Consider the following 11916-nt stretch of genomic DNA (forward strand, 5'->3'; position numbering starts at 1 on the left):
CAATAATTGCATATAGTTTTATGGTTTCCAATTCAAATAATTATTTTGAGATTATTTTAATTATTAAAGACAACTTTTTGTAATTCTGTAATAGAAACGTTACTTTAAGTATGCAATTTGAAGTGGCTACACTACTACGTCTGTATATATGTATCGATATATATGGCATATAGGTGTAAGTTAGCACATATAATGCGCACGCATATGAACTATGGAACAAGGAAAGGGTAGATGAGAACAGCAGGTGCAGAATTCTTGTAGTGATTTTATTCGAAATTTTAGTACATTAAATATTACTATCAAAAGTAATAACATTTGTAAAGAGTTATAAGTTTTGAAAAAAAACTTTTAGTACTACTAATTACGCATGTAATTACAGCTATACCTGCAATTAAAGAACATTTTACACCGGCTCGTACCGCGTAACTGTCTCGATCGATTTACTTTCCGTTTATTCCTTTAAAATGGAAGCATTGATACCCGTAATAAATAAATTACAGGATGTATTTAATACTGTTGGTGCTGATGCTATTCAATTACCACAAATTGTGGTATTAGGTACACAGGTCAGTTGATATTTTTGAATTAATAACTTAAAGATATTTGCACCTTTGAGATTTCGGTATAAGTTCAAATTTTTTTTTTCAATAGATAAATAAACGCACCTGAATGATCCAATAATATATGTTATTCCATTTCTTACATTCGTTTACTTACATATAAATTATGGATAATTTATTTCGATTTTAAACAAGTTATTTTTGTAATAGAGTAATATATAATAATTGATGATAATAAGGCATTACATGATAAATGCTTATTATGATATAAGATATTTTTTAACGTATCATAAATCTACATTTTACACAAATGTTTTGATTTTTCAAAATAAATATGAAATTTTCTTCTAGAGTTCTGGAAAATCATCTGTAATCGAAAGTTTAGTTGGTCGGTCCTTTTTACCACGAGGTACTGGTATTGTGACCAGAAGGCCTTTGATATTGCAACTTGTTTATACACCTAAAGACGATCGTGATCATCGAACTGCAGAAAATGGTACATTAGATCTGGAAGAATGGGGCACATTTTTACATAAAAGAAATAAAATATATACAGATTTTGATGAAATTCGCAAAGAAATAGAATCTGAAACAGATCGTATGGCTGGGACTAATAAAGGAATTTGCCCAGAGCCGATTAACTTAAAGATTTACTCAACATCGGTTGTTAATTTAACACTTATAGATCTCCCTGGTATTACAAAAGTACCAGTTGGTGATCAACCTGAAGATATTGAGAGTCAAATACGTCAACTTGTATTGAAGTATATATGTAATCCTAATTCTATTATATTAGCTGTTGTTACTGCGAATACAGATATGGCTACGAGTGAAAGTTTAAAACTTAGCAAAGATGTTGATCCAGATGGCAGACGTACTTTAGCAGTTGTGACAAAATTAGATCTTATGGATGCTGGTAATTTTTATTATTTAACATCATTAATTTATTTCAATGAATTATAAAATTCACATATATCATTTTAGGAACTGATGCCATAGACATACTGTGTGGTAGAGTAATACCAGTAAAATTGGGAATTATTGGAGTAGTTAATCGTTCCCAACAAGATATAATGAATAACAAAACTATTCAAGATGCATTAAAGGATGAAGCTACATTTTTACAACGTAAATACCCTACCTTAGCAAACAGAAATGGAACACCTTATTTAGCTAAAACTTTAAATCGTTTACTCATGCATCACATTCGAGATTGCCTTCCAGATCTAAAGGTAATAATTTGAATCATGAGTAGTAATAACTTATAATATATAGTTAAAAGTAACTAAAATAAACATAATTTGGTAGAACTTATATTTTTTGAAAACAGACACGAATAAATGTGATGGTATCACAATTTCAAACTCTACTAAATTCATATGGTGAAGATGTTGGTGACAAGAGCCAAACTTTACTTCAGATCATTACTAAATTTGCGAGTAGTTATTGTTCCACGATCGAAGGAACAGCTAGAAATATAGAAACAACAGAGTTGTGTGGCGGTGCTCGAATTTGTTATATATTTCATGAAACATTTGGAAAAACATTAGATTCTATACACCCGCTGGCGGGTCTGACAAAGATGGACATTTTAACAGCTATTCGAAATGCAACTGGTCCAAGACCTGCTCTATTTGTACCCGAAGTTTCATTCGAATTATTGGTTAAACGACAAATTCGTAGACTCGAGGAACCTTCTTTACGATGCGTAGAACTCGTACACGAAGAAATGCAAAGGATCATACAACATTGTGGCACAGAGGTACAACAGGAGATGTTACGTTTTCCAAAATTACACGAACGAATCGTCGACGTTGTTACGCACTTGTTACGTCGACGTCTCCCACCTACTAATCATATGGTTGAAAATTTAGTCGCTATAGAACTGGCATATATTAATACCAAGCATCCAGATTTTCATAAAGATGCAGCTCTTGTATCATCCTTATTGAAAGCTTCTGATGTAGATCATGTAAAACAGAGTAGAAGATTACCTTCTACTACAACTGCACCGAGTACTATAATTACAAATGATACAGTAAGTAACTATTGAAGTATACAAAGTTACTAATTATTATTTGAAGTTCTGTGAATCTGTTTCCTTACTATGTCCTTATAAATAATTTCATTTTAAACATTTTAATGTTTACATCTATGTATTGTTTCGTCCACTGTACCGTGTAACTAAACATATAAAATGTCTCTAACAGAACGTAAAGTCAGTTAACAATCAAGACGAAGTAGCATCTTTTTCCGAGCAGAATAAAGATCAGCAAGGGCATCAAAATCATTGGTTGTTAAGTAACTTGTTGCCTCATGGACGAACCGAATCAAATAGTTCAATTGATGGTTCTCCGGTGAGGAATCACGAGCTCAGTACTTCTCCTCATCCAAATCAAAGTCCAAATCCAATGATCGAAGGAATAAAAACATCCTCGCAACAAAAACCAGTAAATCTACTGCCAGAGGTACCAATGCAAACATCTCGCAAACTTAGCGAACGGGAACAACGAGACTGTGATGTGATTGGTATGAATAAAAACATTTTAGGTTTACTCGTAAAATCAATAATTTATTTCATCTATTCATATAAATCCTTTTTTCATTGTAGAAAGACTAATAAAATCATACTTTTATATCGTACGAAAATCTATACAAGATAGCGTTCCAAAAGCTGTCATGCATTTCCTAGTCAACTATGTAAAAGATAACTTACAAAGCGAACTCGTAACGCATCTATATAAGTCAGATCACGCCGAGGTTCTCTTAAACGAGAGTGAACACGTTGCTGTTAGGCGTAAAGAAGCAGCAAATATGTTAAAGGTATACCTACAAAAATAATCATTTTTCTTTGCGTACAGGAAATATTTAAATAGTTTATAAATATTGATATACGTGTGTTCGATCGTGTTGCAGGCACTAACGCAAGCTGGTCACATAATTAGCGAAATTCGAGAGACGCACATGTGGTAACTGAGCTTGTCCATTACTCACATCATCAGTTTCTAGTTCAATTTAGACATTTTGGTGATTTAGTAGCTAAACCGGCAGATGAAATCACGTGTATGTCAAGCTACTTTGTGCAGTTTATACTTTACATGCAAACAGTGTTTACAACAACAATTTTAAGATCTAAGATCTTTTAGTTTCATTTTATAAGTATGAAAGAACACGATACCGTAACACGTGCATTTATAGTAATCATTGATATCGAGCAATTGAGGTATTACTACTAATAATAATGGTGCTCATGCCACAATTCTACGTCAAAAGCCTTATTAAATTAATGCGAATGTTCTTTTCACATTTAAAACAATCGTAAAACGTAAAAACAAGTGTAAACCACCGCGAATGCAGGGCAATTTGTAATTTTTTACAGCATTTTTGCACTGCATGAAAAAATTGAAAAATGTATAGTACCCGATACTGGATATAAGTTTTTGTTTTTTGGTACTCGTGATACAAATTTTAACTCATTTGTATGTACGTGTGTGTACGCACATGTGTATATTGTACACACCCACATTCGTATACATGATAAATATGTATGTGTGTACACATCTATATTATATATGTAATTATAAATGTGTACACATTTCGATACTTTTGTTGACTTATTGTTATTGAGAGATACAGCCAAACTGATTGTAACATTGAATGATACATTGTTGTGTTTTGATAGTTTCAATGTTGGGTGTAGCAAAGAACTTCTCAATAAACTGTATGTGCTCAAACAATTGAGGCAAAGCCTGTTCATAACGGCCTTCATACATTTTAGATATAGCGTTTAATCTTTTCTCAACCGATTTTCGAAATTGATTTTTGATTTTCTTGCAATCAATTTTTCCGTTACATTTGTGGCATTTCTTAATTGATATATTTTGTGTATCCTTTTCATTTGAACCGAATATGTCAGTAACTTCTAAACATGCCCTGCATTTATAATTTATTGTTTCAGGTAATGGGTATTGCCAATTTTGTGTACAAGCTTCGCATGCACACAGAAAACGATACTTTTTCCACAAGTACTCGCGTCTCGGTAATCTTCCTTCGCTGAGCCAGTGCGGTCCATAACAATCAACAATTTCGGTTCCTTTACCGATAAAGCGTAAACTTCTTACCACTACCACTCCTGTGGAAAGTTATTTAAGTTATTTTCTCAAAGAATGTTGAACAGCATCGTTTGTACATATACGTTTTTTACCTGATGGATAAGAATGACGAACAACGTTTGGATAACAACTGTGATTTACCAGGCTAACAGAAGGATAAATTGCCCCACCCACGTATCTTGGTTCCCAAACGTGCGCTTTTTTATCGTATAAATTTTCTACGATCTCGTAAGCATTACAATTAATAGCCTGTAAATGATGCAGCATCGCTACAGCCAAAGAGATAAAGGTTTCTTTTAAGCAAACAACGTCCATTTTACTCAAGACAAAAGTAAAACACTTTGTTAAAAATATTGCTTCGATAGCACGAATCAGATTAATATTAGGTTCTATCTTTTCGCAATGAGTTTTTAATTTTAATATAGTACGATAATCGCGAGGACTATAAACTTCATTTATTCCTAAGTCGCTGCATTCTTGATTCGTGTTTGTTCCGTGATACCGAAGAAAGTTATCGTTTAGGACTGGAATTTCTGTTTTATCCATGTTATTAACTTTATCAGTATTTGAAAGCAAACATCCTGCGATTGTCATTCTATAAGCTAAAAGCAGGTACGAAGATTGCCGTTGCGGTTGTTCAGAATCGTTGCCGCAGAAAATGTCGAATATAGAACACTCGTATCGATGGTACAATTTCCATGCTTCGTTGCGACACTTTTCTGAACAGAAAGACACCTGTAGAAGTACAAACGTTATTCATAGTTTACAAGTAACGAGATAATAAAGAGTTTGTTAAATGAAATAATAAAACAGAAATAAATATAAGTATGAATATAAAACGATAGAAAAAAAATTATTCGTTTTACTAACTGTTCGACAAAAGTAGCAAGGAATTTTAACGCTATCGTTCAACTTGAGAGTAACATGACAATTTAAACAATTTCTGTCGAATGCCTCGTTGTTCGTGCTGAAAGCAAACGGTGATTCTACGATAAGAATGTATCCTGCTTTAATGTTTCTGGTCGCTACGAGGTGTCGACCACGTTTCTCGTCAAATTGTAGAGTCACTGCATCTGAACAACTTTCAAGCATAGCATGCTGTTTTCCGTCAATGGAAGGTATCGCTGTCACACGGCTTGCAGACGATGCGTTTTCCAAAGACACGCATTGATTTGTGTTGCATTTCCTACGCTGTTTCTTGCCCTGAGAAGACGATACTTTCAACTTTTCAGAGCATTTATATTCTAAATCGACGCATGCTTTTCTATGCTCCAAAAAATCGTTCATACTTTCAATCGTTCTATCATAAAAGTTTGCAGGAAGAGCAAGCATGCATTCACAATATTTTAAGCATTTTGCAAAAGCATTCGAATTATACCAGTATTGTGCGCAATCTAAAAGCGCATCCAGGAACAATCTACTAGTTACACTGGCTGTAAACAGTGTTTCAGTAAGGATACTAATTCTATTTTCTTCTTCGTGCACAACTCCATCCTTTATAACCGTTTCACGACTTTTCTTATATAATTTTTCTGCCTTAACATCATCCTTACCCATGTATGATTTGAAAATTTTTAGATTTTTTACGCACGGTATGTCTATAAGAATCTTTATCATTTCTTCTCTATTTGCATTCGCAGATGCTTCTTTGAAACGTTTCGCATACGGTTCTGCAATTGCAGCATCGTAAGCGGTCTTAAAAAATTGGTCAAATTTTGAATACCTGTGAAGAATTTAAACACTTGTGATTCGATATATGAGGAAATGAATTTAATTCGTTGTCGCGCAACTTCAGTCCAGTCGACAAACTTTAATTTAGATTTCTAAATTTATCTGTATAATTTAATTGAGCATTGAATTAGTTCAAGCATTCAGTTATCCATTTTCACGGAACGTGTAGCAATACTATTTTATGTAGATAATATTTAAGTTGTACAATTCGAAAATTTTTAATAATTTACCGCGTACGATAATTTCAACAATCTCATTACTTTCATAACCGTAAACAATTTGATTACTTACCTTTCAATAATAGACATGATTTATTAAAGTCTGACTAATTATTTAATAACATAAAGTATTACTTTAACAATTGTACGTTGTCGTTGATACAAGAGACGAATGAACTGTGACGAATTCTAAAATTAGATGTTAGATTGTACTACGATACATGTTTGTCGCATGTGCTATATTTTAAATTTGACAATTTTTTTTAAAATAACGGGGCAATATTATAATTCTTGTAAACTTATCATTAACAGTTTTTTAAAAATATAATGTTTAATTGCAATATAATTCAAACAATTAAATTTTTTAAATATCTTGAAACATTTATATTATAGGCAATATACATGTAGAATGTATATATATGTACATGTGTCATTTTAAATCGGAGCAAGTGCAAAATTTGGAGCACCTTGCTATAAATCAAAGTTTGAAAACTTTATTGTTAATACCAGTTTTTTACGATTGATGTCACTAGCGTATATAAGCATCAAGATTGCTAGACGTCACATGATAGAGACGGGTGTGAGCGCTTTTCTCTTAATTTGTACGTAGAATGATTTTGTGTGAAAAAGTTGTAAAGATTAGTTGTCAGCTTATGTTTTAAAGTCATAGTTCATTATTTGTTAATGTCTCTATATTTGTTTTAAGACGCACACGTAACGACGAAACTGAAAGCACTATGAGGTACATTTTGGGCAACACTTTTGTGGGCACTGCTTCCGCAACTATTATCATATTAGGTATTAATCGATTTTTATTTATTCCTCGTTAAATAAAATCAAATATCGAAATAGAAATCAGTTCAATCAATCAGAGAAATCAGTTGTGAATATCCTTGATAAGAGGTTAATTATGATCATATTCTTCACCTCTGCAAAAATGTATATTTTTTAATATTTTGTTACAGTATTATATCATGTATTTACTGGAAAAGGAGAACGCGTAAGCGTTGGGTGGTAAGTAAAAAATTTGATCTTTTATTTGTTTAAAAATTATAATTATAAGTACCTAGATATACAAAACAGAGTCATTGTGAAAATGTACTAATAGGTTTTTAGAACATACTTCTCCATACATGTGGGCATGTCTGGGTATTGGACTTGCAGTTGCGTTATCTGTAGTTGGTGCTGCATTGTAAGTGTTAATTTTTGGCAAATAATTATAACTTTTCTATGTATTAAAAAAAAAATGAACATCAAATTATTTTAGGGGAATTCATACAGCAGGAGTTTCGATAGTTGGAGGTGGTGTGAAAGCACCACGAATTAAGACAAAAAATTTAATATCTGTAATATTTTGTGAAGCTGTGGCCATTTATGGTCTGATCACAGCCATTGTGTTATCTGGAATGTTAGAAGCATTTAGTTATGAAAAAGCTGCTATGAATGATCCAACAGGGTTTCAGATTCGCAATCAGAATTGGTTAGCTGGATATTTAATGTTTGGAGCTGGTTTAGCTGTTGGTCTAGTCAATTTGTTTTGTGGTATTGCTGTTGGTATTGTTGGTTCTGGAGCTGCTCTTGCCGATGCAGCCAATTCTGCACTTTTTGTTAAGATTCTTATAATTGAAATCTTTGGGTCTGCTATTGGACTTTTTGGATTAATTGTTGGAATTTATATGGTAAGTTTTTCAAGAATATCTTCTCTTTTATATCTCAGAACATTAATAAATTCTTTTGGGTTTATAGACATCTAAAGTAAAAATGGGAGATAAAGTATAAATTTAGGATAAAATACCATGCCATGAACAACCATAAAGTATTTTTGGAATTACAACATTTCATTCCATACTTAGTAATTGCGGCAAAAAAATAAATACACGAAAACGTGAAATAATTTTTGTTATTTACACCAATGTAAGAAACTATTTAATTGTGTAAGGTCAGTATGTTATCTTTATTTTGAATAGGTGTAATTTTGGGACAAGTAGGTTCTGATTTGAATAGTTATTAAACCTGTTAACTTTGTGTATTGATCGTGTGCATAAATGGCTATATTTAGTGAGATAAAACTTATTGATGTAATACAGTCTCTAGTTTATGGTATTCTGAGTGCGTTATAGCGCTCTATTTCGAATGCATCTACTGTACATAAATGTTTCTTCTTTTCATTAAAACTTAAATGTTACATTAATATATATGATACTGTATTACACTTATTTGCATATGTTATATGACATACATGTAAAATATATATTGATGTTATTTATCAATTGAATTCGCTTTACAATATAAAATAAGAGAAATAGTTCTTTATTTCTTTGACAATAATAACAAATTATTTGGATTAAAGTTGTATAAAAATTCAACATATGATGATACATATAATCATCAATATTAGAGATTCTTGTAAACGTCTGTACGTTTATATATATACTGTTAACCATAGAGCTTAATGTAATATTACTCGTATATCGAGTATATACACATGAAAGTGTCATTTTTTGTGGACCATTATTTGATGAATACTTTCAAATGCCTGCTTCAAGCAATTTACATATTCGTTCACGTTACAATTATTTTTATAACATGTCACAACGGCACCCAGTCTTTCATCTTGGATCATGTATCTGTAAATCAAATCAGTTGATATGGGCAAATTACCTTACAATGATTATTATAGTAGTGGATTGTAAACAGTGCGTTTGTAAAAATAATAAAGAGAACGTGTACTTTACCCAATTCCGTATCCATTATTTACTGCTGGTCCAAATCCGCCAGCGCATATAGCTGGATCTGAAAGAGTAGACGTAGACAAAATATTATGATTTATATTTTCATATGCTGGATCCGCAAAAATAGCTGGTTTTCGAGCATTTGAACGCTCTGAAATATGTTTTAATGCAAATAAATGTCTATCAAATCCTTGTCCTGTAAAAAATCATAAAGAATTTATAACAAATATGTGTTTACAAAATTTAATAATCACATAATTACCCATAACAGCTTCTTTAGTTAGTTTATTATGTACTTTGCTACAATTCATTATTAACTCTTTCAGTTCAGACATAGACAAATTGCTATTTTTTCGAACTATGGCTTCACATGTTGTTTTAGTTTCCATTGTACAAGACCTTAGAGTTTCCGTTCGACCGTGTTTAAATGCAGATGTACTACATGATTCATATGTTGGTACTGCACAATTTTTTTGATAATATAAAGCTAGTTGGAAAGCCAATTGCATAATTGCATCTGGACTTACACCAAATTGTTTACATTGAGTTTTACCAAATTCATTGAATATCATATGATCAATACTAAGTTCTTTAGTCCACGTTTTAAATCGTTTTTTCTCTGCGCGAATAATATCTTGTACTTTATTGTCGATAACAAATTCAAGTTTTTTAACGTTCGGTGCACCGTTTTCAAGATGATTAACATCATCAGGATGGAATTTTGGTCGTTTAGTTATATCATCGTTTACATCCTACAAAAAAAACTAACGTAGTATCGAATTGTTTGTTAATTAGGTTTTTACATTATTTACCTTAAGAAACCTTAATACAGCTACCCCATCTCCCCACGAATGCTCGAAGTTTATTCCAGCATATCCATCCTGTGTAACAATTAGAGAAAATGATTTATCAAACCACCTGTTTGTTCCATCCGCATGGAGATATGTTTCAATTAGTTTATTATAATTAGTGCCAATATTGATGTCATCCAATGCCATCATAAATATAGCAGAATCTATTTTTTGTAAAATTTCTTGATTACCAATTTGAGACAAATATGTTCTTGTATCAGCCCATATGTTACGTTCTGATGTTGTAAGTATTCCAGTAGGAGATTCATTGTTTGTTACTTTGTTTTCCAATATAGACTTCAAGCAAGCTGCTATTGTCTTTGGTTCATGAATGTACCCATTTTCATCTATTACATCCAAACAATAGAAATGACCGTTTCTCATTACAATTATGTGTTTTCCAGATATGTCTTGATAAATTTCATCTTTTGTTGTTTTTGGTAATCTTGTTGTATTAAACAGATGGTGATATTGAGACATATCCAGTGGATAAGCCTAAAATAATATTTTTTTTTCTTTTCAAAACAATAGAATCAATGGTTAGATTAGATTTTCTGAAACAGTAGTTTTGATTTTTACTAGCAAAAGTATTATCTCACCTTAAACAAATAAGATCCATAACAATTATATTGAGATGGCAGTAATCTTGTAACCATATGATATAGCTTGTTATTAGAAGTTTCAGGATTTAAATAAAATACTTCTGGCCTTAACACGTTCTCTTTCAATGATTTCATAAATCTCAATGATGATATAACTAGATTTGTTGCTTTTACTAATTGTGTGTTATAATTTGGATCAGATGTTGGTTCAAGTACCAAGAAGGGATTGTAATTAATGGGTATAGGTTTACGGTCACGTAGATACATATCAAACCAAGGTCCACTGATATAGCTGGTATGAAAATTCTGTTTATCTATCTTAAGCAGTTCTTCGTGTAATTCAATTCCATCTTTGGTGAGAAACTCATCAACATAAATTGCAGTTTTATTTAATTCTTCATTTGACAATAATGGTTTTTGTGCATTTAAGTATCTCCTGCATGTATCTTTTAATTCAGGAATCGGTAAACGTGGTAGAGAAGATTGAAAATGCATTGTAGGAGTTTTACTTTTTTCAAGATATTGATATTCATCAAGATAATGATATTGTTTTGCAGAAGTGCTTCTGTAATCAACAATAACATTATAAAAAAAGAATACAGTATTCAATTATAAAATATATAACTTTTTATTCACCTCGAAGCGCTCAATATTAATTGTTTTTTTCCCCTATTAATCTAAAATATAAACTTATTGATCATTTTTATATATTAGATACATGAAATGAGAATATAAAATATTTACCAGTTCCTTTTTAAGGTAGTTGTTTTTTAATACAATGGAGAACATAATGTATCTTTAAAATATACTTTCTTTGAAGCTATACCATACAAGATTACAAAAATATGTTTATAAAATGCAATAGGCTAAATAGTAATATCTAAAATATATTTTTAATTATTTAATATCACTGCTAATACTTTACAATACTGTACAATCAACTGTTGCACAGTGAGTTTCACTCCATTTTAATTATGTAGGAGTAACTGTATTGTACATATATATGAAATATAATGTAAATATATGTAAATAAAAGCCAATATAAATGTTTACTATATTTATTAATATATATAAGTACGTACATTCGTATCAGATAATGCATACATATAC

General features: G+C 31.3%; 4 protein-coding genes across 5 annotated transcripts; 2 read left to right on the forward strand and 2 right to left on the reverse strand.

The window, feature by feature from the left end:
* The first annotated feature begins 80 nt into the window (after nucleotides 1-80).
* On the forward strand, nucleotides 81-4297 carry Drp1 (dynamin related protein 1). Its single transcript, XM_003707919.3, has 8 exons — nucleotides 81-305; nucleotides 380-566; nucleotides 912-1476; nucleotides 1545-1792; nucleotides 1891-2598; nucleotides 2771-3089; nucleotides 3172-3383; nucleotides 3477-4297. The coding sequence occupies exons 2-8, from the start codon at nucleotides 465-467 to the stop codon at nucleotides 3531-3533; spliced, it is 2211 nt and encodes a 736-aa protein (XP_003707967.1). The 5' UTR covers nucleotides 81-305; nucleotides 380-464; the 3' UTR covers nucleotides 3534-4297.
* Nucleotides 3105-6874, reverse strand: LOC100883047 (protein-lysine N-methyltransferase SMYD4). The gene is made up of 5 exons (XM_003707900.3): nucleotides 6695-6874; nucleotides 5543-6395; nucleotides 4765-5407; nucleotides 3456-4692; nucleotides 3105-3389 (listed from the first exon to the last, which is right to left on the reverse strand). Exons 1-4 carry the CDS (start codon nucleotides 6709-6711, stop codon nucleotides 4181-4183), a joined length of 2025 nt encoding a protein of 674 aa, XP_003707948.2. The 5' UTR covers nucleotides 6712-6874; the 3' UTR covers nucleotides 3105-3389; nucleotides 3456-4180.
* Nucleotides 6875-7062: 188 nt separating this feature from the next.
* LOC143263930 (V-type proton ATPase 21 kDa proteolipid subunit c''-like) lies at nucleotides 7063-9360 on the forward strand. 2 transcript variants are annotated; one of them, XM_076535323.1, is made up of 6 exons: nucleotides 7063-7223; nucleotides 7328-7419; nucleotides 7587-7635; nucleotides 7730-7813; nucleotides 7889-8300; nucleotides 8368-9360. In XM_076535323.1, the coding sequence occupies exons 2-6, from the start codon at nucleotides 7359-7361 to the stop codon at nucleotides 8398-8400; spliced, it is 639 nt and encodes a 212-aa protein (XP_076391438.1). In that variant the 5' UTR covers nucleotides 7063-7223; nucleotides 7328-7358; the 3' UTR covers nucleotides 8401-9360. The 2 variants fall into 2 exon arrangements, with proteins under 2 accessions (XP_076391438.1, XP_076391440.1); XM_076535325.1 differs by lacking the exon at nucleotides 7063-7223 and having other exon boundaries at nucleotides 7230-7419.
* CPT2 (Carnitine palmitoyltransferase 2) lies at nucleotides 8916-11827 on the reverse strand. The gene is made up of 7 exons (XM_003707901.3): nucleotides 11551-11827; nucleotides 11443-11483; nucleotides 10804-11371; nucleotides 10166-10699; nucleotides 9616-10105; nucleotides 9357-9549; nucleotides 8916-9248 (listed from the first exon to the last, which is right to left on the reverse strand). Exons 1-7 carry the CDS (start codon nucleotides 11593-11595, stop codon nucleotides 9116-9118), a joined length of 2004 nt encoding a protein of 667 aa, XP_003707949.2. The 5' UTR covers nucleotides 11596-11827; the 3' UTR covers nucleotides 8916-9115.
* Nucleotides 11828-11916: the final 89 nt, after the last annotated feature.

The sequence above is a fragment of the Megachile rotundata genome, chromosome 9 (assembly GCF_050947335.1).
Source record: "Megachile rotundata isolate GNS110a chromosome 9, iyMegRotu1, whole genome shotgun sequence".
Lineage (NCBI taxonomy): Eukaryota > Metazoa > Arthropoda > Insecta > Hymenoptera > Megachilidae > Megachile > Megachile rotundata.

Excerpts from the sequence above, each read along its gene's own strand:
- Drp1 (XM_003707919.3), top strand. The coding sequence starts at position 465 with ATGGAAGCATTGATACCCGTAATAAATAAATTACAGGATGTATTTAAT. Across the intron at positions 2,599-2,770 it reads CTATAATTACAAATGATACA|AACGTAAAGTCAGTTAACAA; the intron begins GTAAGTAACTAT and ends TGTCTCTAACAG. Across the intron at positions 3,090-3,171 it reads ACGAGACTGTGATGTGATTG|AAAGACTAATAAAATCATAC; the intron begins GTATGAATAAAA and ends TTTTCATTGTAG.
- LOC100883047 (XM_003707900.3), bottom strand. Across the intron at positions 5,408-5,542 it reads CTTGCTACTTTTGTCGAACA|GTGTCTTTCTGTTCAGAAAA; the intron begins GTTAGTAAAACG and ends GTACTTCTACAG. Across the intron at positions 4,693-4,764 it reads TCGTCATTCTTATCCATCAG|GAGTGGTAGTGGTAAGAAGT; the intron begins GTAAAAAACGTA and ends AACTTTCCACAG.
- LOC143263930 (XM_076535323.1), top strand. The coding sequence starts at position 7,359 with ATGAGGTACATTTTGGGCAACACTTTTGTGGGCACTGCTTCCGCAACT. Across the intron at positions 7,420-7,586 it reads CGCAACTATTATCATATTAG|TATTATATCATGTATTTACT; the intron begins GTATTAATCGAT and ends ATTTTGTTACAG. Across the intron at positions 7,814-7,888 it reads TCTGTAGTTGGTGCTGCATT|GGGAATTCATACAGCAGGAG; the intron begins GTAAGTGTTAAT and ends AAATTATTTTAG.
- CPT2 (XM_003707901.3), bottom strand. The coding sequence starts at position 11,595 with ATGTTCTCCATTGTATTAAAAAACAACTACCTTAAAAAGGAACTG. Across the intron at positions 10,106-10,165 it reads CTGTATTAAGGTTTCTTAAG|GATGTAAACGATGATATAAC; the intron begins GTAAATAATGTA and ends TTTTTTTTGTAG. Across the intron at positions 9,550-9,615 it reads AACTAAAGAAGCTGTTATGG|GACAAGGATTTGATAGACAT; the intron begins GTAATTATGTGA and ends GATTTTTTACAG.